At 41.1% G+C, this 22,003-nt stretch overlaps 1 protein-coding gene across 3 annotated transcripts in view; it reads left to right on the forward strand.

Moving 5' to 3' along the window:
- Positions 1-22,003, forward strand: part of LOC120745413 (sushi domain-containing protein 2-like) — a 114,283-nt gene that overhangs the window by 54,833 nt on the left and 37,447 nt on the right. For all 3 annotated transcript variants that reach the window (XM_040050237.1, XM_040050238.1, XM_040050239.1), the window contains one exon: positions 21,023-21,185. In XM_040050237.1, the coding sequence (XP_039906171.1) occupies positions 21,023-21,185 (163 nt within the window). The remainder of the gene's footprint in view (positions 1-21,022; positions 21,186-22,003) is intronic.

Genomic DNA, 22,003 nt, shown 5'->3' on the forward strand with positions numbered 1-22,003 from the left:
TGTATAAAACAGCAGCTTTACAGTTCACTAATTATTTACATTTTTGTTATTTCTCTTCAGAAATTGAAGCATAAAAAGAAAACTTCATGTCTTTGTTGATGCACTTGTTTTGGGCCATGGCCAGTAGTTTTCTGGAGTTTTTGTTAAAACTGTTTTAAGAGGCCTGTATGGCTGTGCATTAAATGCTAAAGTCATGCATTTTGCTTTTTATTGGAATAAACAATGACTATGTGGAATGCTTATTAGCTTGCTTTATGGATAATGGCAGCCATCTTTTATCTCCTTTGGACAGAGTCAGTCAACCCGTTGCCGAAGACAAGGGATGTGTGTATGGGTATGTGTTAGATTTAACAGATCCATCCATCCTTCCATTGACCTCATATAACCCCAGTTCACCACTTCACTCTCAGACTGATGGTTTAGCTCTAGTCCTACAATATTTAAAAGTAGAATGGGAGGCAGAGCCTTCAGCTTTCAGGCCCCTCTTCTGTGGAACCAGCTCCCAGTTTGGATTCGGGAGGTACACACTTACGCTCTCTATTTTTATGATTTGGCTTCAAACTTTCCTTTTTGGCAAAGCATAAAGTTAAGGCTGTATCAGGTGACCCTGAATTCTCCTTTAGTTATGCTGCAGGAGGGCTAGGCTGCTGGGAGTTGAAGAGGGAAGAGAGTGAAGTGTGCTTCTTCTTCACTCACTATGTTTTTATGCACAACTTGCATTTAATTATGAGTTATTATTAATCGCTTGCTATCTTCCACAGCATGCCTCTTTTCCTGTCTTCCTCCCATCACTTCCAACTGGTCATAGGAGAAGGCCTTCTCTCCCCAAGCCCCCAAGCCTGCTCTGCCAGGGGTTTCTTCCTGTTAAAAGGGATTTTTTTCTTTCCCACTGTCACCAAGTGCTTGCTCTTAGGGGGGCATCACATTGTTGGGGTTTTCTCTGTACTATTGTAGGTCTTTACCTTTCAATATAAAGCAATTTGAGGAAACTGTTATTATGATTTGGCGCTATTGAATTGAATTGAATTGAATTGAATTGAATTGAATCATTCCTTCCGTCCTTCCTTCCGTCCTTCCTTCCTTCCTTAAACACTTATCTTACTTTTATTAGGGTCACCATGTACTGGAATCTCAGCTATCATTAGGCCAGAGGGAGAATATACCCAGTAGAGTTCTCCAGTCCATCGTCGGGCTAACATAGAGATACACATAGCCACACACTCTCCCACTCACATGCAGAGAAAGTTGTAAATCACCAATTATCCTAAACTGCCTTTGAATGATGCGAGGAAACCGAAGCATCTGGAGGAAATTTGTGCAGGTGAAGACTCCATTTAGAAAGGCATAACATAATTTATTTCTTCTGTTTGCTATTTATTGCTGCAGTCTTACTATTTATGTTTTACTCCTGCACAGTTGGTGTGGAGCACCCATAATTTCATTGTACATGTACAATGACAGTAAATGGCTATTCTATTCCATTCCATTCCATTCTATTCTATCCTATTCTATAGTTGACATTGCACTTACAGAAGCTTAAAAGAAATAGGCAGCAGAGAGCTATGACTCTGATTACAAAAAAGTCTAAATATGTAGAAAGTTTGGAGAAAATGGCCATGCTGTTAATGAAATCTGTGACCTTAGTAAAAAGTTACCCTATGAGTTTATGGTCTCTAGTTTTAAGTTTTATTTCATATAAGATGATGCTTGTATTTTAAATTACAGTCCTAATAAGAGTAAAATAGATAATATTGCAGGATATGTTTTAGGGTGTGGCTGTTGTGACTGACAAGTCACTGCTGCATGAGTTTGCAGTTTCCTCAGATTCTTTGTCAAATCCAGCCCCAGCTCATGTCAGGATGTTTTAACACCAGTTGTTTGTATACAGTCTGTGCATTGTATATGAGGAGTTTTCTCAACTGCACACATTGCAACTTTAATGAAAACGCTTAGCTTTGGCTGTGTCAAGCTGAAACTTGAAAAGGGCAAGCTGTGGCATTTTGGCAATATGGTATGCACTCTCATTATGTGATCACAGAAGACAGAGCTGTCAGAAATAAGCCCTGATGAAAAAAACATCAGGTTAATATCAGGCTGTGCTCGACCAGCTGAATCTTGGCCTGATCGAAGGCAGTGTGAGGTGCCTGATGGGACTGCTTTTTTCTGCACTTTTTGCAATGTCTCTTATTAGCTAGACATGCATGAAATAATGCTACGTGATAAGATTTGTCAAGCTGGTGATGTAGCCTATCAAATGAGCTTGCTGCATATCCAGCCATGCTAACATATTTATCTCAGGGGTTTTTTTGGCTTCTTTTTTAAACTTTATTCAACGTAGGCATCTGAAGACCAGAAATGAAATAAATTGATGGTTGGATGAATGACCACGTGTTGTGAGTTCTCTTTGTACCCTGACTTGTGTATAAGCTGCTGCATAAACTGGCAACCCTCTGTTGCATCTGGCAACCCTCTTTCTTTCCTGCTCAGTGTCTGATCGCTATCCAGCAGGGCATGATGTTGGCCTGGACGCTGACCGACTCATCGCCCTTGACTACAGACAGAACTGAGTGTCTTGCGGTGCAGCAGGCGAGGAAAAACTGGTTCATAAGACTGTACAGAGGTGGTAGCTTCATTTTGGCAACTGTTATGCAGCTTCTGTCTTCACTGGGTTGTTGTGTGATTGATAGGAGTTATTTTCAGATGTCTGGCTTAATGTCAAGTTAGCGTGAATTGCCTGTGTGTGTTTGTGCTTGTCTAACCTCACCCCTCTGTGAAAAACAGGGGAACATGGCAGAAGCACATACGGTACCTTAGAGTTTAGGGCTAGAAATAACAATTAAGTTTGCCATAGTACAGCAGTGAAACCTGTGACAGTTTGGCTGTAAAAGTACATTCAGATCAAGGGTGTCAAACTCATTTTAGTTTTTGGGGCGACATAGAATCCAATGTGATTTCAAGTAGGCTGGATGAGTTAAACCTATGCATCCTTATTGACCCTCTTATCGAGAATTGCATGCTGTGTGTTCAAATGTTTGGATATGTTGGAGGTTTTCCTCTCTGTGTCGTGATCAGTATTGAGGTCATTACTCAAAAAAGTGGTTATTACACATATTACACAGAACACTTTTCTACTCACTCCCAGGAGAGGGTAATTTGTTATACTATGTGTTACATTACTTTCTTGTTACTGTATAAACTGACCTTAAATAATTACTATTTAACTTTTTAAACCTATAGGCCATCGTCCCACACAGCAACACAAATCCATATCTAATGAGGACACACACAGGATCTTTCTCGTTGTATTAAATAAAGGATTTTTTTTACAAAGCAATAATGAAAACCAGCAAAAAGAGACTTGAAAGCGATCGCCACAGTGATTCTACTTTAGAAACATGAACACGTAGAAACGGAGACTGGAGTCTGACTGCTCATCAGTTTATTACCTGTTGAGCTTCGATTTCTGGCTGCTGAGCTCAATATTCACTCAGCTTTAACGTCACTCTGGGTTCTTGGCTAGCTTAGCATTAGCATGCTGTCTGTGCAGGTCCTTGAAAAGAGCTGAAAAGTTGTCTTAGCAGCATAACTATTGGAAGTATTTCTGTCCTGGATGCAGTTTGCACTTTACCATTGCGCTCTCATGCTTTTGTGCAATAAAAATAAAAGTAATGGCTGTATCCACCCTGTGGACTGCCCCGCCATTTTTCTCCTTCAACACACGAACTGAAGTCAACTGATTGTAGCGAGAACCCATAAGCGGGATTGATAGACAAGCAGACTAACGATTCCAAGAAATTGAACTGCTGGGACTTCTCGATTCCCATCCCTAATAGTATGTCATGTCTTTGGGATTCAAACAACTTGTCATGATCTAGAAACACTTTAACTTCCCAAGCATGTCTACCCCTGTGTAGTAATGCTCACTAAACTTGAAGAAGCAGTGAATTTTATAGAAAAACTATAATTATTAATGACTTGTCTGCAAATTTCACACTTTGAGTCTTTGTTTAACACCCCTAATTTAGTTGGTCAGCAGCAGCGTTTAATTGTAGATTAATAGCAACTCCACAAGGACTTCTTGTCATTGCTAGATTAAAAGCACAGGTTCCAGTTTGAATTTAATTAAATTTATGATTAAACAGTTATTAAGTTCATAAAATGAAAATAAAAAAGATTAAAAAAAAATAAAAATGGTCATCATAGATGGTTAGCGCTTAACATCTTTAAATCACTTTTTTTTTTTCTAAAGTCTGAAACCAAAAGACATTTAATTTAATGACAGAAAAGCATTGTCCAATTTAATTTAATTTCAGCTGTGTGTGTGTGTGTGTGTGTGTGGGAGTGAGTGAAGTTTAACTGTGAAGCAGCTGTTACCATCTGGAGTCTCTATAAACTTTCAGTGTTTCTGCTTAAGAGTTTAAAGGGGCCATGTCAAGTGTCAAAAAGAGGTGCCATGTTTCTCTCTTCCAACTACACCCACACTCATATAAACACATATAGATAACCACGAGTGCATACACGGCACACTGGATGCCTCCAATCATCATCTCTCCCTCTTTCACCCAGTCAACATCCTCAATCTTTCTTGACTTAATCTTCTTACAGCTCGTCCACACAGCCTGTACAGTTTATGACTGGGCTCCATCAACCTTTGTAACCCTTGAGACGGCGTAATCTCGGTGAGTGTGTGTGAAGGAGCGATGGTCTGAATCGTTTGCCTCAGAGAGATAATAACAGGCCATCCTCAGCCATTTGAAGAATCACGAGCTTGTGTTGGCAGAGGTGATCGCAGTGAAGCATTGATTTGAGGGGAGACAGTGGGTTCTTAAAGAGTTTAACATAAGGACTAAATCCTCAGTGCCCAGAGTGGGGAGTGTCAGGGAGCATTATGGGAAGTGGGAGCATGGAGTCTGGGTCTCAGATGTGGGGGCTGCGGTTCCCCCTGCTTTTCCGGTTCAAAGATGGAGATGGAAACCTCTCCTCCCCTGGTGAGCTTCTGTGCAGCACATTCTGACGCACACACACAAAAACCACTCGTGCAGATTTGTTTTACTGTACTGTGCTGTGTGTGTATGTGTGTGTGTGTGTGTGTGTGTGTGTGCGAGAGAGAGAGAGAGAGAGAAAGAGAGAGAGAGAGATGATTAAGGATGTGATCATGTGTAGCAGCAAGAGGAAGTTTTTGAGTTATTTAAAAATCCTTTGTCCTTTCCAGGCTTTGGAGTTGTGAAAACAACCAGCAATAATCAATATTTTACACAGTAATGGCAGATTAAATAGAATGATTTACTCACACTGATACTTTACAAAGAATTAGCACCCACTTTTGCAGACAAGGAAATGCTTGACTCCAGCACAGCCCCACGGATTTATTTATTTATTTATTTAGTTTTTTTTTTTAATTGCAGAGTATTGCAAAATTATAGGTGCAGCTTGTCTGTATTGTCTGTGAGAGAATTATTATGAAAAGAAAGCGAAACTAATTCTAACTGACCTATTTCTCTGTTTCCACATCTATCTATGAAACGAGGTAAAGAGCTAATACTAGGCAAAGATGCGGGGGGGATGGCTGCCAAACCGTTTTAGTCTGGGTTTTGCTGTATCTCCACAATACTTTTCCAAGTGAAAGATTTGTAATTACAGTAATATGTGAGCTAACCTGGGATCAACAGTACTGAGACAGAGATCTTAGTTTGTCATAATAACTCTTGAGCCTCAAACACAGTGCAGCTAAAGAGACATTGCTTTATTTAATAGTTACTTATTGCCATATTATGTCCACTGGCCAGATGTCTCCCATTCCACAGTAACCCCCAACCATGATGGCCAGATACTTGGTAAAATTAATACCAAATCCACCAGATGTGGTGCTAGGTGAGCGTATATATATATATATATATATATGTGTGTGTGTGTGTGTGTGTCTATCTATCTATCTGTCTGTATGTATATATGTATATATGTATGTATGTATGTATGTATACATGTAACTTTATAAAACTCTATCTAATCTGTTAGATTTATGCTTCTATCTTGGAGAACAGTCACAAGATGTTGTTTGGTTTAGAGTTATCGTGCATCACATCATCCATTTCTTTTGACAGATTATCTGCTGCAGAGAACAGTGCCTCGTCTTTGAGTGAATAATTCAATGTGACATTTATTAGCCTACCTCAGTATTTTACACTGAAACTGTTTGGATTAATGTATAGCATTCTTCCTAAGAGGAAAGGCAAGCATTGGAGCTGCTGCCCATTTTCAAATGACTTTTGAAATAACATAGGCCTTTGCATTTCCCTTCAAGGACATGCAAAAGTGGTTGCATCAGTCGCAGGACAGAACAATCTACTGGAGAGACACATGGTTGCTTCTGCTGCCTTTTCTCTCATCACTCATTGAAATGATGAGTAAGCTAATGTCCCTAAAAGATTTGTACACTTCTTAAACACTCTTTTTGTGTCTTTTGGGATATATACTTGTCCAGGCAGTTTGTCCTTGTTGTTTTCAAAGTATACTCAGGCACTCTGTCTCCTTTTAATGTTATGTGGATGCATAATGAGTCAAAAAGCACATAAAGGGGCATAATAAATCTTTAATGCAATGCCCACAATACAAGTTTAGCAAAGCAACAAAATCTAAAGTACATGCACTGACTTCATCTGGCACTGGGACTTTTTAGCAAAATGCTTAAATGCTACTGTGCACTAAAGGAGTAATGAATTTACTGCATAGCCTATGGGCACTAAGACAAGCACTCCCAGCATAGTGGAAACATCAGTGTTTTCTCTCCACTCAAACTGGTTATATGTGACTGTAGATGGACAGACACTGATATGTCGTAGTAAGACCTTTTCCTATAAAGCAAGAAATATCAGGGATATTTTTGCAGTGAAGAAATTAAATGCACTGCTCTTTATTTTTTCACGACATTTGATTGTCATCTATCTATCTATCTATCTATCTATCTATCTATCTATCTGTGTTTTGCATCTCTGAATTGTCAGAGCAATGACCTCTCAGCCCTCCAATATGAGCTTTGTAAGTCTTTGCCATCTCAGTGTCCAGTTCAGTAGCATAAGAAAGAGACTTCAGATGGAGAGGTCAGGAGTTTAAATCACCTTGTTAATGCATATACTTTCTCAGTTTTCTCTTGACAGAAAATGTTTTGCTTTCTGTTTTTCTAGCAGCTAAAATGACAATGAAAGGCAACTCTTAAACACAAACCTTCTCTTGCTAGAAAATCCAATATTGGCATCCAAGTAATGTCCAAGAAGCATACCCAGAAGATCGCCGGGCTACATCTCTGATGTCTGTACATCGTTCACTTTGGAACTATCAAAGTGCACGTCCTACAGAATGTGTTCGTGAAAAACAAGCAGGCTAGCTTATTTAGCAAGTTATGAGTGGTAACATGTTAGCTTACAACACGTTATGCATACAATTATTGTTTTCTAAAAAATGTAAAATTAGTTGCTCCCTTCACGTGTAATGTTTACTACAACTAAAATAAAAAAATCACTAAATAGTGTTATGCATTTGTAGACTGTCCCAAAAAATCATTTTGTTTCAAGCTGTTTTTATAATTTATTCTTACATTTTAATTTTAACTGACCAAACAGTCATGTGTACACATAGAAGGTACACTGGTGTTGTCGATCTTCATAACCCAGAAAATTGAGCTTTCTAACTTGTGTTATTGTTCAACGCAATTTGGAATCGCACAAATTAATTCATATTAGCGATTTGATGATTAGCATCAATGCAAGTCATGATCTTATCTTAAACTTGGCGTAGCTATGCTGCCTGAACCAAAGCAAACAAGAATTCAAAGTAAAACAAACAAAAAAATGGTCATAGAAGATATACAAAAGAGTCTTTTACTTATATAGCATTCAAGCAGGACGTTTTTAAAGTGTTTTCTAAGATTCACACAAACACTGATGCACTTTGAAGGATGCATCAAGGGCAATTCAGGGTTTGGTATCTTGCCCAAGGATACTTTGGCATGCAAACTGGGGGAATCAGGGATTGATCCACCAGTGGACGACCTGCTCTACCACCTGAACCACAGCTGCCTCAATGTCACTTGAATGTTGGGTGTTTTTGATAACGCCTCCTTTGTTTTTTGGGAGTTTTTTTCAGACGGACCAAATAATTAGTTGCAGGATTTGTTGTAAATTTTAACCGTGAGGTAGATCGAAATAAATATTTACACCAGCTCTCTGGTGACGCTAGATGAGAAGAAAGAAGAATTCACGTTTACTTTGAAGCCACACATAGAGCCCAGAAAGTCTGAGTTTGCACTTCTTAGCACACACATACTCAGCCTGTCTTGACTTGTGAAGACAGGTCAAAATTTTGAAGAATTCCTTCATTTACTTGGCAAAAACTAAGGTGAATCTGACTCATAGTTTGGAACATGTTACAAATGTGTGCTTCTGTGACAAGTTGCTGCTGATGGAGTTCCTGTTGACCTCTGGGTGGTGCCCTGCGAAGGTCAAGTTGTGGGTGATACCCTTGTTCTCCAGTGCCAAGGGACTGGATCGCCTGTAAAACCATAAGCACTAAGAGAGAGAAACAGAGAAGAAACAGACCCGGTTATTATAAACACAATCATGCTTATTATCGTGCCACTCTGATTCTCGTCCTGTCGTGTTCAAAGGCTTACATTCCTTTGATCGAAGCACCTCAGTGTGTGTCGTTCCTCAGTCACTGCACTTCTCTTATTAAGCTTCTGCTGAGTGAAGCTCTTTCATTTCTCCTGCACCCTGTGCAAATCACCACCTGCTCTGGCGGTTGGCCGGGTGACCCATCATGCAAAACACCCAGACCTGTTCCAGCTTCAGGATTTATGATGGCAAGGGAGGCACATGGATAACCCCCTCCCCCCACAGGTGACAAGGCGTGACAGATGCAGCAGTCATATTAATTACAAACTGTCCCCAAACAAAGTGCTGAGAGGTTGAGTGTGTCACCCCAGTCCCTGATCCACGGAGGCGGTCCTGTGAGACAACATGGAATTAAGCTGTCAAGCTGCTGCTGGTTGTACACAACTGTCAGGCTTTAAAGAGATAAACAATGTTTAGGTGGGAGAGTGCACTCATGTGGTCAGAGTACTGGTTTGTGAGGTTTTGTTGCTCAAAGGTCAGTTGAGACCAGTCAGAGTATTTTGCTGAATGGCTGTGACATGTTGGTTTTGGACTGTGAAAAGTGCTACCTTATTCTTTCATAACTCCCTTCTGTCTCAAAGTGTCTGGATTGTTCTCCAAGTTGTCTTTCTCGTCTCTTGCAACTGATTCACGTCTCCTCCCATTTTAATGCTATTATGCATGAGCCGTGTTGCCTGGCCGCTTCGTGCGCCTTGACATTTGCGTATGCATGAGGAGGCCCACTCCAGTCAATGCAGAGTGACATTCTCCCTCAGCTTTGCTGGTGCTCTCTGCTGCAGTCAGAGCCCATCAGCTGGAACACACTCCAGGGCAAGAGGGTAAATCAAATACTCAGAAAACAGTAATGAAATACTATAGAGCCTTATGTTCTATGAATTCTATTAACTCTCAAACAAACAATTGTTTTCATTATCAAAGCTCAGTTTAATTCACAGAGAATGGAATTTTAAAGGAGGTTTATGGGCCCGGGGATGAAGTGGCTGATGCATGAAAACATTACACAAAATATAACTTTTTGCCACAAAGCTGGATTTATATTATAATGACGTGAAGCGAGCGTTATCAGCTCTGGCTGTGTTGATAGAATAGAAGTGCAGCTTTGCTATCATCTTACAGCTTTCATTGGCTGATGTATTGTTTCCACATTTCAAGGAGAACCGGGGATAAAAACTATTAGCCTTTGGTTTGATTTATTTTGGTCGTGGCCCAGAACCATACAAACCAGCTTCCTGTCTCAGTATTTGTCTTTTTCAACTAGTATGACTCTGACATAGTATGATTAAGGTAAATTAGCTGTTTTTCTTTCTTTGAATCAAACGTGTTCCAAACGTCTTTCTAGTGATAGGCTGGGTGTTTTTTTTACAAAAAATCTCCACAGGCTGAGTTTCAAAGCAACCATGTATTTTTGTGGTGTCACATGCAGTTTGGAGTTTTGAGAAGCGTAACCAAGAACATAACGGGAGGATATTGAATTGCTACTGTGTGAGACATGACCTGTCCGGCGAACTTTAGTTCTTTTTATACTGTAGTTATGGTTGGGCCAGGGCCACTGAGGTCTGTGTTCTACTGCGGTAGAGTAATGGAAACCACTTTAAATAAATGGAGCGTAATTTTGCTGCTGAGCCTCGGGGTCTGGTTTGTGTCCAGCTGCAGTAGTTTGTGGCCGAAGAGGCAAATTTTCACCTTTCTTCCCTTTGCAGGAAACGCCCACAGCAAGTGACGATTTGACAAGGCCGAGCAAGTGGACATGGCTAAGTGGACAGAGCAAACATTTGGACAAGTGAAGGGAGCAAGCATAGCTAAGCAGACTGAAAACAAAGGAACAAAGCCAGCAGTGGACAGAGCTAAGAAGCCATGACAGGGAATCTGAGAGTGCAGAACAGAAGCTGGGAAACATGAAACGTGTGGTCTTTTTAGGAATATGGAAATAAATTAACATAAGCCGTAAAGCTCTGATATTAGATAACCCCATGAAAAGTAGTCCCAACTCAATGCTTTGAGAATGTGAGATTTTTTGCATTCAAAAGTCTTTAATATATACACTCTAACAAACAGACATAAAAATTATTTACACTCTCTACAAAAAATGGCCTTTTACTCCAAGACATATTATAAGGTTAGGGTTCTTCTTGTTCACCGTAGGTTACCTGAGCTTCAAAAGTTCAAGGACTTCACTTTAAAAGTGCAGAGGAACATCTCTGTCCACCGTTTTCACAAACCACCATTGTCCCTCAAGCCGTGGAGCCGATCATATCCCATTGCACTGCCTTTCAAAGAGGCTTCGAGTCAAAAGGGATGTAACTCAAGTCGCCAGGAGGCCCCGATATAGTTGTCTGTCCTGCAGCAAAGGTGAATACAGCTCTCAGAGGTGAACACAAAACGGGCTGGGTCTGCAGTAGCCTACGTGGCACCAGCTCACGACCCACACCGACCGAGGAGTGGTCACACTTGGCCAATGCCATGAAACAAAATCCACTGGCCCTCAATAGATCCTACGTAATGGATCCCCTTCTTAGTGAGGCCGGTGGGATACCCCCTGTCTGTTACCAGAGCCATCTGGTTCCCAGTACTCCTGCTCTTCCCACAGCCGCACCAACCACAATGAAAAAGATCGCTTTCACAGTCAAGATCAGGAACTGGAGACGTGGCTAGTTAAAAGGGGGCTTATGTTGAACATTGCGGTCCCCACTGTAGCAGTCCATTGTGCTCTTGTTATTGTGTCCTTCTAAGTGCACTCAATTGCGGTCTGACAGCGTTTTGTGATTTCATGCGGTGGAAATGTGCTTTATTAATTCTCCGACCTGGTCATACAGGCAAGATAATTACACGAGAAAAATTTAAACAAGTCAAGCAAAATCAAAAGTCAACTCAAATAAAGGTGTCCTTTGGCGAGGTCATTGTTCTGAGGCCTAAAACAGGCAGTATTTGCACCAGTGTAGCAAGGGATTAGCGCAAAATGTCCTGAGTAGGCTGAAGATGAAGATGTTCTCTTCAATGTAAACACATTTAAAGTGTAAAAAATCTAAACATGACGAAGAATGTTGAAGGAAACGTCCAGTTCCTCCATCTGTAGTTTGGAAAGATAGAAAAAACAAACACGCTGAGGCCTTTATTCATATGTGTTTACCACTCTGCAAATGAGCATGTTGGAGATTCATTGAATACAGATGGGTGCATGTTTGCGCTCCACACATGGAGTCTGTTAATCCACCAGTGTAAACAAGAAGTAAAAGTTGCCCAAACCTCAGTATTCAGTATAGATTGTGTCCATTTTGTCCACGCTGGCATCCTCGAGTAAGCTTCTTGTTGTCCGCAGTTTCCAAAGCACGAACAAAATCCTGTTTTTGTCTGTTTTAGCTACATATAATGACAACATGTGGTCCTAAGCTTCACTCAAACACTAGATTAACTTAAGCCCAATTTCCAGTAACCATGTTGTTCCATTTCTGGAGGCCACACTTACCGAATATCTACACTAAGTGGCAGACAACATATTTTGTTTTCTACTTTTCAGAGCAATAAAATGAAGCATTTCGACAGCTCATTATCCATTTGGGTAAGCTTTAAAACAAAATCATTGTGTCTATAATTGCAGCTTCTTCAATATGAGAACTATTTTCTTTTCAGGAGGTTTTATTTGGTTTCATATCAAAGCAGGACTTGGAGTTAGCAAATGTTTCTTGGAATTTAGGGATTTTTCTGACTAATCTGTTACTTTAAGAATAATTATATAGAAAATAAATAAAAGAAACAAAGCACAGTAAACATTGAGTAATTGACCCAGATATTCAGATGTGACAAATGTCCTTAGCATATAAAGTATTTTATTGGCAAGAAGAAAAGGCTTGTTTCAGATATTATGTAATAATACTATATAATAATATAAAACTACTGGAAAAAAATAGAGACAATAACCACCTGTTTAGCTACTCTGGTCTCTTAGCTCTATCTGAAACAGATATGAAATATCCCTCCCTACTTACTGGCATCGATTTCTACAGTCCCCAAATTAAATTTTTGTGTCATGTATGACTGCTGGCAACAAAAATGTTCCACAACAGGAAATGACCAATCAAAACAGTAGAGCAGAAATCTATAAACTCTCTTCAAAGCAGAAACAAGTAAGTGTTCTGCCAGAAGAAAGCTGGATACTGTCCTAAAAAAGTTCTTCAAAACATAAGGGGATCCAGCTTCCTCTCGCTTTACGTCCCGATTCGCTCAACGAGAGAATAAACATTCTTCTTTAATAATGATGTCTGTTAAGGATAAACAGGAAAATGGGCTGTGTTTTTGATCTGGTTTCGCAGTTATTTTTTTCCATTTGGGTTTTTGCATTAGCAGGCCCTGTCACATTGATCCCTCTCCCTGAACCTGAGACATTTATTTATCCGAGTCTGACCTCGTCTTCTCTGGACCCTGTAATCACACAGGACCTCTGAGAGTGTGTGTTGGGGGATCACTAATGGCTGCACACAAATCCCTGCAACAGCTCTGACAGAACCTCAGCTCAAACAAAAACCACATATAATTTACATTCCTCAGATACCAGGTAACCTGAGCACAAACAGGACGATCGAAAACAGGTGTGTTTAGAGGCAACCCTTCCCATATTCCTTCATGGTTCACCTTTCTTTCAGGTGTAGTCATCTGGCTTTCACGTTACCTTAAGGTGGCATACCTTACAGTGCAAAAGGTATCCCCAGATCATACTTATATATTTTCTGTCTCTTTGTGCTCTTTATTAAACTAGCTTGTTTTGGTGTTTTAAAGTTATAATTATATGTTATATATATGTAGAGGTCTCTGCTTTCTGTTGAATAAAATATAAAAACAGATGGTACTTGCTTTTTGGAGCTAAAAAAATACCTATAAAAAATTCAGCAGCAGTATCTCTTTGCACAAATCACGCCCCAGTTATTTAAAGAAATCCACAAACCTTGTTTTGAGAAAATTTCTACAGGAACTGTTTTCTTTCTCTTGTCTATATTATCCAGATAAAAGAAGCATGGAATCAGCTAACAATACATCTTAACAAAGGGGGATGCCTTAGTCTGCCATGTGTAGGTGAACGATACCCCAGATTAGATCAGATTAGCAGTTCAGTTCAATTAGTTTAAATCCAAATGTAGTCACCCTAAGGTGCTTTATATTGTAAGGTAAAGACCCTACAACGCAAGACCCCCTAAGAGCAGGCACTTGGTGACGTTGGGAAGGAAAAACTCCCTTTAACAGGAAGAAAGACACTGTAGAAGAAAGCCAGAGATTAATAATAATAACTAACGATTAAATACAAAGTGGTGTATCATGGTGCATCATGGGAAGCAACGTAACTAAGGGAGGATTCAGGGTCACGTGATCTAGACCTAGGAGCTATGAGCTTTATCAAAATATAAATTTTTAAGCTTAATTTTAAAAGTAGAGTAAAGTGTCTCCAGAATCCCAAACTGAAAACTGGTTCTGTGCAGAAGAGGGACCTGAAAGTTGAAGAGTCTGCCTCCCATTCTACTTTTAAATTCTCTAGGAACCACAAGTAACCCCGCAGTCTGATAGCAAAGTGCTCTGTTGGGGTGATATGGCACTATGAATCCATTAAGATAAGATAGGGCCTAATTATTTAGGATATATATAAGGATTTCATGGTTTGCGGCTTTTGTGCTACTGAGTCATAAATTCTGGAAAGAGATCATGCTCTTTTTTTTTTAAGCGCAACTAATCAAGTGCCATAGCAGTGGATGGTCAGCACTAAGGCCAGAGGACTTGAATTCGAGGTAGACTGGCTCTTTAATGAGCTGAAGCCCCGCTGGCCGCAAAGCTTACACAGTGTTACTGCAAACTGATTACTGCCTTTGAAAGATCGGTCTATTGTGAGCAGAGGCGTTAGGGAATTGACAGACGTGCACTCAAACATGCAAACATGTTAGCTCACACACACACATGCACACCCTCAGTGGGCGATATCTACAGTACAGCGATGAGTGGGTGAGAATGGCATCGCCACAATGACACTGGCCCTACCACTGAAGGAACAAAGGAGCCTGTGTGCATGTGTGTGTGCAAGTGTGTGTTCGTCCTTCCTTCCCTCCACATCGGATCCATCTTAAAATACTGCGGCTGCTCGACTGATGAAAATTGCTCCCTTTCATTCTTACTGTAAGTGCATGTGGGGGGAAAGTAGGGGTGGGGTGGGGGGGGGTGGAGAAGGACTGGAATGATGTGGGTAGGAGCTCAGATTAATGCATGTTTTGTCACTGCATATGTTTATCTGAGCATCTGACAGTACAAGTTGACTGGGAGATCATTTTACCATCCATTTACAGGCAAAACAAAAAGAAGAGAGGGAGCTTAAAATACCCCCATGTGAGTCAAACATGGCCATTAGCAACAGTGAGCCATCATGACTTGAATCACGAGCCTTAGATCCTCTGGTTATCAAAGGCTGCCTGCAACGAGGAACCCATATGGGTCGTGTGTTTTTCTTCATCGAAGGCACGCATTAGAGGGACATATTTTCTCTCCCTTAAGCCCTGCATCAGTTGTTTGTTTGCTGGTAAAGGGCCCCAGCACGCAGCTGCACCACAGAGCTGTTCTGGAATGAGATTTGTACCTTGAAACTCAGACCCCTGGCACTGGGCTGTGTGTTTGCTGTTAATTTTACAAGCCTGGGCTTTGTCAGCCCTGTCTATAACACGGGGAAGTGCAAAATAAACCAAGTGTTCACTTCACTGGTGCAGTGGAGAAGAAGAAGAAAATTAGAGCCTGGGTTAACTATCTGTGGTATCATAAAAGCGGTCTTTGTCCCACCCTGATTTACTCTGTGTTTGCCTGTCTGTTTTTCTCTCTTCTTTCGTTTCTGCTTAATTTTGCTTCCCTTGCCATCGCTCTGTCTTTCACAATCCTTCCTGCTGTCTCAGTGCTCTGCTCTAATTTGCAGTTTTGTTTAATTTAAGATGGATCGATCCCAGACGGCCTAATTGTGCACCTTGGAAAGCTCAGCATCTCTATCTCTGCTTCCTCTATGTCCTCACTTAAAGTGCCTGCTTTCTTCTGACTGCAAAAGTCATGTTTACTGTGATGTCTGGAGCTGGTTTAGAGCAGGTTCAGTGGCATGTGTTGAGTATGCAGGAGATTTCGCCTTCTGTTTGTTTAACCCTGTAACCTCTGTTTTCTCATCGTATGGAAAGGGAACTAAACTAAAGACAAAGTATTGAAGAATCAAAGGCAGTGTTAGAGTAAGTACGTTTTTAATGTTTAGAAATGCTGACTCTTTTTTTTTTTCTTTTGGCACATGTTGACTGTGATTAGAGGAAATGGTAAGGAAGTCCCTGGGGGAGGTAATTGAATAAAACACCCTATCCACCCTCATGTCAGCCTAGTTGACAGGCCCCTGATCTCAGTATTTTGCTAGCAACTTCCCTCAAGGGATTCAGCGAGACTCCAAATGTCCTTTACGTCACTGACAGAGTTTGTAGCCCATCCGTCACTCCCTGAACGTCTGCCAAGTGAAATTCAAAATCGTCCCACATAGTTCCATCCTTGTTCATTTCCAGAGCCAAAGCTAACCTCGTCAGTCTGTGCTGTATTTTATCAGATATTATTTTGGCCTCTACAGGAAATCCTGAAAAGACGGATGCATTATCTTCTTCACTAATTTTGTTGATTGATTTTTTTCAAAATTACTTTAGACAACACTAAGTTAGGGGGCCTTTGAGTAGATTGGGGTAAAAAAAAAAATACTTGTATGCTTTCCTTTTTTTTTTGCCTCAAGCAACTTCAAACAAAGGGGATTTTGGCAGAACACCCAACCCACCAGCAGATTACACTCTTTCCATTACAGAACTAAATAATAGGGGCTGCACAAAAATGAGATGGGGCCGCGTTTTATAGGTGCTACCCAGAAACTTTGGCAGGGAGTCCTGTGGCTACTGTGGTAGTGAACACGGGGGGGGGGTGCAGTGGCGTTTTTTTTGCAGGAAAAGTGGTGGTGGAGGCTATTTTAGGAGTGAATGAGCTTTTGGTTTATGACCTGGTTATCTGAGGCTACAACCTATGACAAAAGCAAGGAATGAAAAGGGGGACTGTAAATACCATTTAGAAGTCATTGTCTGCAGATTTACCTACTTAGAGGCATCTGTTCTCATCGCTTTGCTTTTTTCTTTGCACTTGCATTGACCCTTGCATGAGGGTGCTTTTAAAAGAAAAACCTCTCAAGCAAGGAGGTGAGGTGTGGTCCATTAACCGCTGAGCTGCCTCCTCTTAGACGTCACTGACTTCTCTGAAGCATCTTCTAACTTCATTAAAGCAGCCGTACTTAACGTGTGACTGTCAATTTGCCTTTCTGTGATCTTCTGAAATTTACATGTGGATTGAGGATGCTGTTGTACAAAAGGGGAACCACACTTGTGTTACCACCAGCTGTGTCGCCTCTGAAAAGAACCCTGTAACCCCACACATCTGGCCCAGTTTGGCCAACATTAATGGCAACCAGTGCAATGCACTGTATTAATCATGTGTCATTTCTGTCATCTTTGTTTGTAGACTTTGAAACAAAACTTTGAAACATTGCACACATTCTGCGGGCTGCCTCCAGTTTTTGAGCTTTGTTAGTGCCTGAACAAATTGGTTTTAGTCCGTAATACTGTACATGCTTACTTCTATCATAAACTCATTTTGTGTAATGTTGTTATAGGGGAAATGTTGCTCACGCAGTAAGCCTGTTTTGCTGTCCCCTGAGTCCAAAGCATGTAATAAAGATGGAAGGAAGCTCTTTATGTCAACCCTCTGTGAGGAAGCAGTTGTCTGTAATTATCGCTGCTTTTCATCCCTCCTAGCAAACACAACAAATAAGTGCTCTCGTGTGACCGGGCAACATGTTTCAGAGAAACTATTTGTTTGTTTGTGTTCTTGAGATCACACGACCACAGCCCCATACTGTTTTTGTCGCTTTTCTCACCCATCTTTTTTGGAGCATCAAGTGGATTTCGAGTTGCAATGTGGAAAGCATTAGCCTCAAATCCCAGCAAATATAATAACAGGGCGATTAGTTCTCTCTCTCAGTGATTTTCTCCAGTTTGTGTCTTTTTTTTTTTTTTTTGCCTCGTTGCTGGGGTGGTGCTGTATTTTGTGAGCGCAGGGCTTGGTCAAGGGCGAGTCCTCCTCTTCTCTTTCCCGGACTTTTTCTATTTGTAGATCTGCATGTATTTTATTGGAGTTTTTTCCCCATTTTCTCTCGCTTTTATGCGGTGGTGGTTCTGTTTCCCATCACAGTCTATGATGAAACCACAAGAAAGCCCGGGGCCTTGTGACGAGAGCGCAACAGTTGCTTGGTGACAAGTAAGAGGGTGTGAGGAAAGGGCTGGGTGTGTTTGGAGGGGAGTGGGCCTGAAGTGGTGAAGAGCCAATCAGTGGATGAGCTCTTCCTTTTCTGGAGGACAAGGATAAAGGGTCCATACCTACGCCGTTCCAATGCAAAATTGGCCTTTTCTTTTTAGTGTGATAGATGTGTGGGCATCCGCAGGGCTTTTAAATGGGCCATTCATCTTTACGATGGCCTCACTTATATCAGAGTCCTTGCAGATCTGTTACTTCCCATTCCCACCACAAGCAAATGATGCCTCAAAACCACATGGATCAACCCCCTACCCTCCCACCCCCATCTCTGTAACAGTGGCAAAACGCTGCCATATTTACCCTCTCATCCTGGAAAGCTAACTTGGCCACAGCGGTGCGGGATGTTTGCCAGCGGCAACCCATTCCAAGCGGACCATGTGCAGACAAGCAATGCTTCATCCTGAAACTCAAGAGGAAAGTTTCCTGAAGGAGGAGAAGGGAGAGAGATGGAAGACATTTGCAAAGTCATTTGGCTCTTTCTTTTTGATACAGTGCATTGAGCAGCTCTGCATGCAGCCAAGTTCGGTCAGTTTAATGCTCACTCTGTTTGAGGAGAAGATATTTGAAGGACGTGAGCTCATTTGGGATGCAGTCAGTTGCCCTGTCCCTCCTGATGTTATCCTCTTTGACTTGTGGAGTAACAGCCATGATTGCTTTTGGGGAGCAGTGACTCATAATTGCTCTCGTCCTGCTGCCAAAGTCTCAGAAGCAGTGTTTCCCTGTCTTTTTGTTGCCATGACTGCCAACATCCAAAAAATTGTAAATACAACATAAAATCAACATATGAGTCCCATTTTACCAAATGAGGATACGTTACATTAAGAATAATTATCAAGATAAGTGTTGAAGCAGAGCAGCCAGCATTGATCCTGAGGAAAAGCCCCCCCCCCGCCAGAAGTCTCTATAAACTCTGCATCTGTTTGCAGGTGCATCTTTTGAGGCCTGAGAAGTGAGCATTATTTAATATGCCTCGTCTGTCCTCTGGATGTCAGCCTGATGATAACTTGTTTCCTCCACTCATCTCATAGCTCCCCTATGTAAGGTTGGCAAGTGCATGACCCCCACTGAAACACCATTAAGCTGTTTTTCCAATTTTATGGAGTCGTGTTCTGCCTCAGCCGCTCTCAGGTGGATTTACGATCTGCTGGTTGATATCCTTGCATGCCAAGACAGTATTAATTTGCTAAGAGAGAAGGGAGCCATTTACAGACAATAGAGTGGCATCATAATTGCAGGAACCTGACACCCTGCAGCTCCTTGCTGCTGTTGAACTGCTGTCAGCCAGACGATGAATAGCTGATAAGCTTGACTGAACAACACAGCCGAAACAACTTTAATTAAAATCAACTTTGGCTGACGCACTGAGAGCAGTCGGGACGCTGATTTACTCTAAATTAAGTGTTAGCACTACTTTGTGGTGGATGCAAGAAGCTGGAATGCATGTTTGCGTGCAAACTAACTGCTGTAAATATCGCACAGCATGCTGCAGAGTATGGGAAGGTAATTATAAAAGATATGAAACTTTAACGACACTTAGTTTTAGTGTAAGTAACTTAATTGTACATTTATTTACCGAGGGTTAACTTGGAAGTTCATTGATCTACCACAGAAAATAACTTTTTATCAGTGCTGCTCAGCTCTCCTTATCTGTGCGACTAGCTCAGAGAACCAGCAAAGAACGAACCTGGCAACTGACCACAGAAGTAACGTTTAAAGTCTGTGAGGGTAAAGCATCCCCAAAGAAATGCTTATCTGTGTCAGTTGAAAGAGAACGACAGAAAAGCAACGGCAGAGAAGAAGCGAGTAGACGATAGCGAGAGAGCAGAACAGATGACAACACACCAGAGAGGAAGTTGGGAAACTTTGGATTGAAAAGAGAATATGAAAGAGCCTTGGAGCACAGCTGGCTCTCCAAGGGGTATAATGACTGTCATATTGCAGTGCATTAGGTCATACTCAGCCCAGACAGCTTAGCTTGATAAAAGGGGCCGGTCATTGGCGAACCACATACATAGCAGCAAGACCCCATGGAGACGAGCCAAACAACAAAGTATTGTTTGCTCCTCATTAATGTTTGACTGACAGGCAAGAAGTAAAACTGTTGTGATATTTATGTGTGCTCTTCTTCTTTGTGGAAATGTCAACTTGTTGCTCTTGCAGCATCTTTTGCACCTTCTGTTTGCACAAAAATGAATGCCATACCTGTACACTGAGAAGCCTGTTTTGATCCCCACATATTAAAGAAAATGGGTTTCCTGATCTATCAGCCATTCAAGTTACGAGCATTTACGTCATCTGTAATCAAAACAGTCACACAATAAATTAATATTTTCCATTGTAATGCAATCAAAAGAGGAATTCAGTTGTAGCTGTTAAAGCTCTCTTGACAGGATCCCCCCCGAGGCTCACTGTGATGAGCGGTGATAGCTCATCATCGTTCCATCAGCCGTTGTTTATTTGAATTCCCTTTTCAGCGAAGAAAAGCTCTGAACCAGCCATTGTTTGCCTTGGGAACCGGCTTTCTCTTTTTTTCTTGCGCTTAGCCAGATGGTTGTTATACACTTCCTCAAAATTCAATCCATATTTGCTTTTGCTACATATCTGCAGGGTCTTTTCTTTTCTTTATGCTCGTGTGTTTGCATTAATTGAAACAATGCTGTCATTGATCTTGCTTTAACATTTTTTTGGCCAGAGTTTAAAATGTATGGAGCCTGGGCAAAGAATATAATTATTCCAAACTTTTCATCTATAATCATTCCAAAGACATTAAAAAATTTAATTGCACAAGTAAATTTCACAGTCCAGATTCTCAATAAAGCAGGACACATGTGCGGCTGAGTTTTACGCGCCTGTTTAAAAGCTTTCTCCAAGTGTTTGATTTTCAGTTTAATACATGGCTAATTCCTTACTGCAAACATTAGAGGCTGCTTTATAATCGTAGTTCACGTTCTCTCTCTCTCTTTTTACAGAGTGTTACACTGCCAACGGAGAAGACTACAGGGGCTTCCAGAACCAGACCAACCTGCATGGGGGTAAACCTTGCCTTTTCTGGAATGAGACCTTCCAGCACCCTTACAACACCCTCAAATACCCGAATGGAGAAGGAGGTCTGGGCAGCCATAACTACTGCAGGTGAATATTTTACTTTCCACAGAGCCATGGAGCCATAACTTTAATTTCAGTGGTCACTGGGACATAAAAACTGCAGAATCAGACCCAATGAAAAATCCCTCAAAAGTTGGTTGACTTTACCTCAAATTTGAAGTTTATATAGCTTTTACAGTAAGTTAGTCATCTGCTATACATGCACACAGTTTCACAACATAAAAGCTTCGTTCGTGACGCAATCCAGAACAGTATCTGTGTTCAGCTCAACAGAGCACTGAGCAAATGCCATGCTAATTCACATTGTGGATAACAAGAAAAAGTTAAAAAGTACATTTTTACAAGATTAATGAGATGTTTGCCACCATCCACACAGCTGAAATAAAACACTGCGATCTGTTAATGCATAGAATTAAGAACTTAAACTCCAGTACATCACAAGATACAAATGTGACTAAAAAGCCTGAAGGAAAGGGATGCGCACAGTTGAATTTGTCTTCTTTCTTATCTCTTTGCTCACAAGCTCTCAGATTTCGCATTTTCAATAGAAGTATTTAGTTAGAAGAGAGTGGCATTGTTGTTTTCATCACAAAATATGAAGCTGCCGCCAGCAGCTGTCAGCTTGCTAACTGGGCTTAACACAAAGACTGGTAACAGGTGGAAACAAGTGGCCTGCCTTTGAGCAAAGGTAGCAAAAACCACTAATGAACACGTTGTATTCTGTTTGTTTCATCCTTACAAAACCGAAGCTCATGACCAGTAATTTCCTAGCCGGGAACCACTGCTCCAAAACTGTTTCTGTTCAACCTTTTTTCTTTTTACACCTTTGTTACTCTAAATCCAGG

The sequence above is a fragment of the Simochromis diagramma genome, unplaced genomic scaffold, assembly GCF_900408965.1.
Source record: "Simochromis diagramma unplaced genomic scaffold, fSimDia1.1 OVJJ01000131.1, whole genome shotgun sequence".
In the NCBI taxonomy this organism is placed as follows: domain Eukaryota; kingdom Metazoa; phylum Chordata; class Actinopteri; order Cichliformes; family Cichlidae; genus Simochromis; species Simochromis diagramma.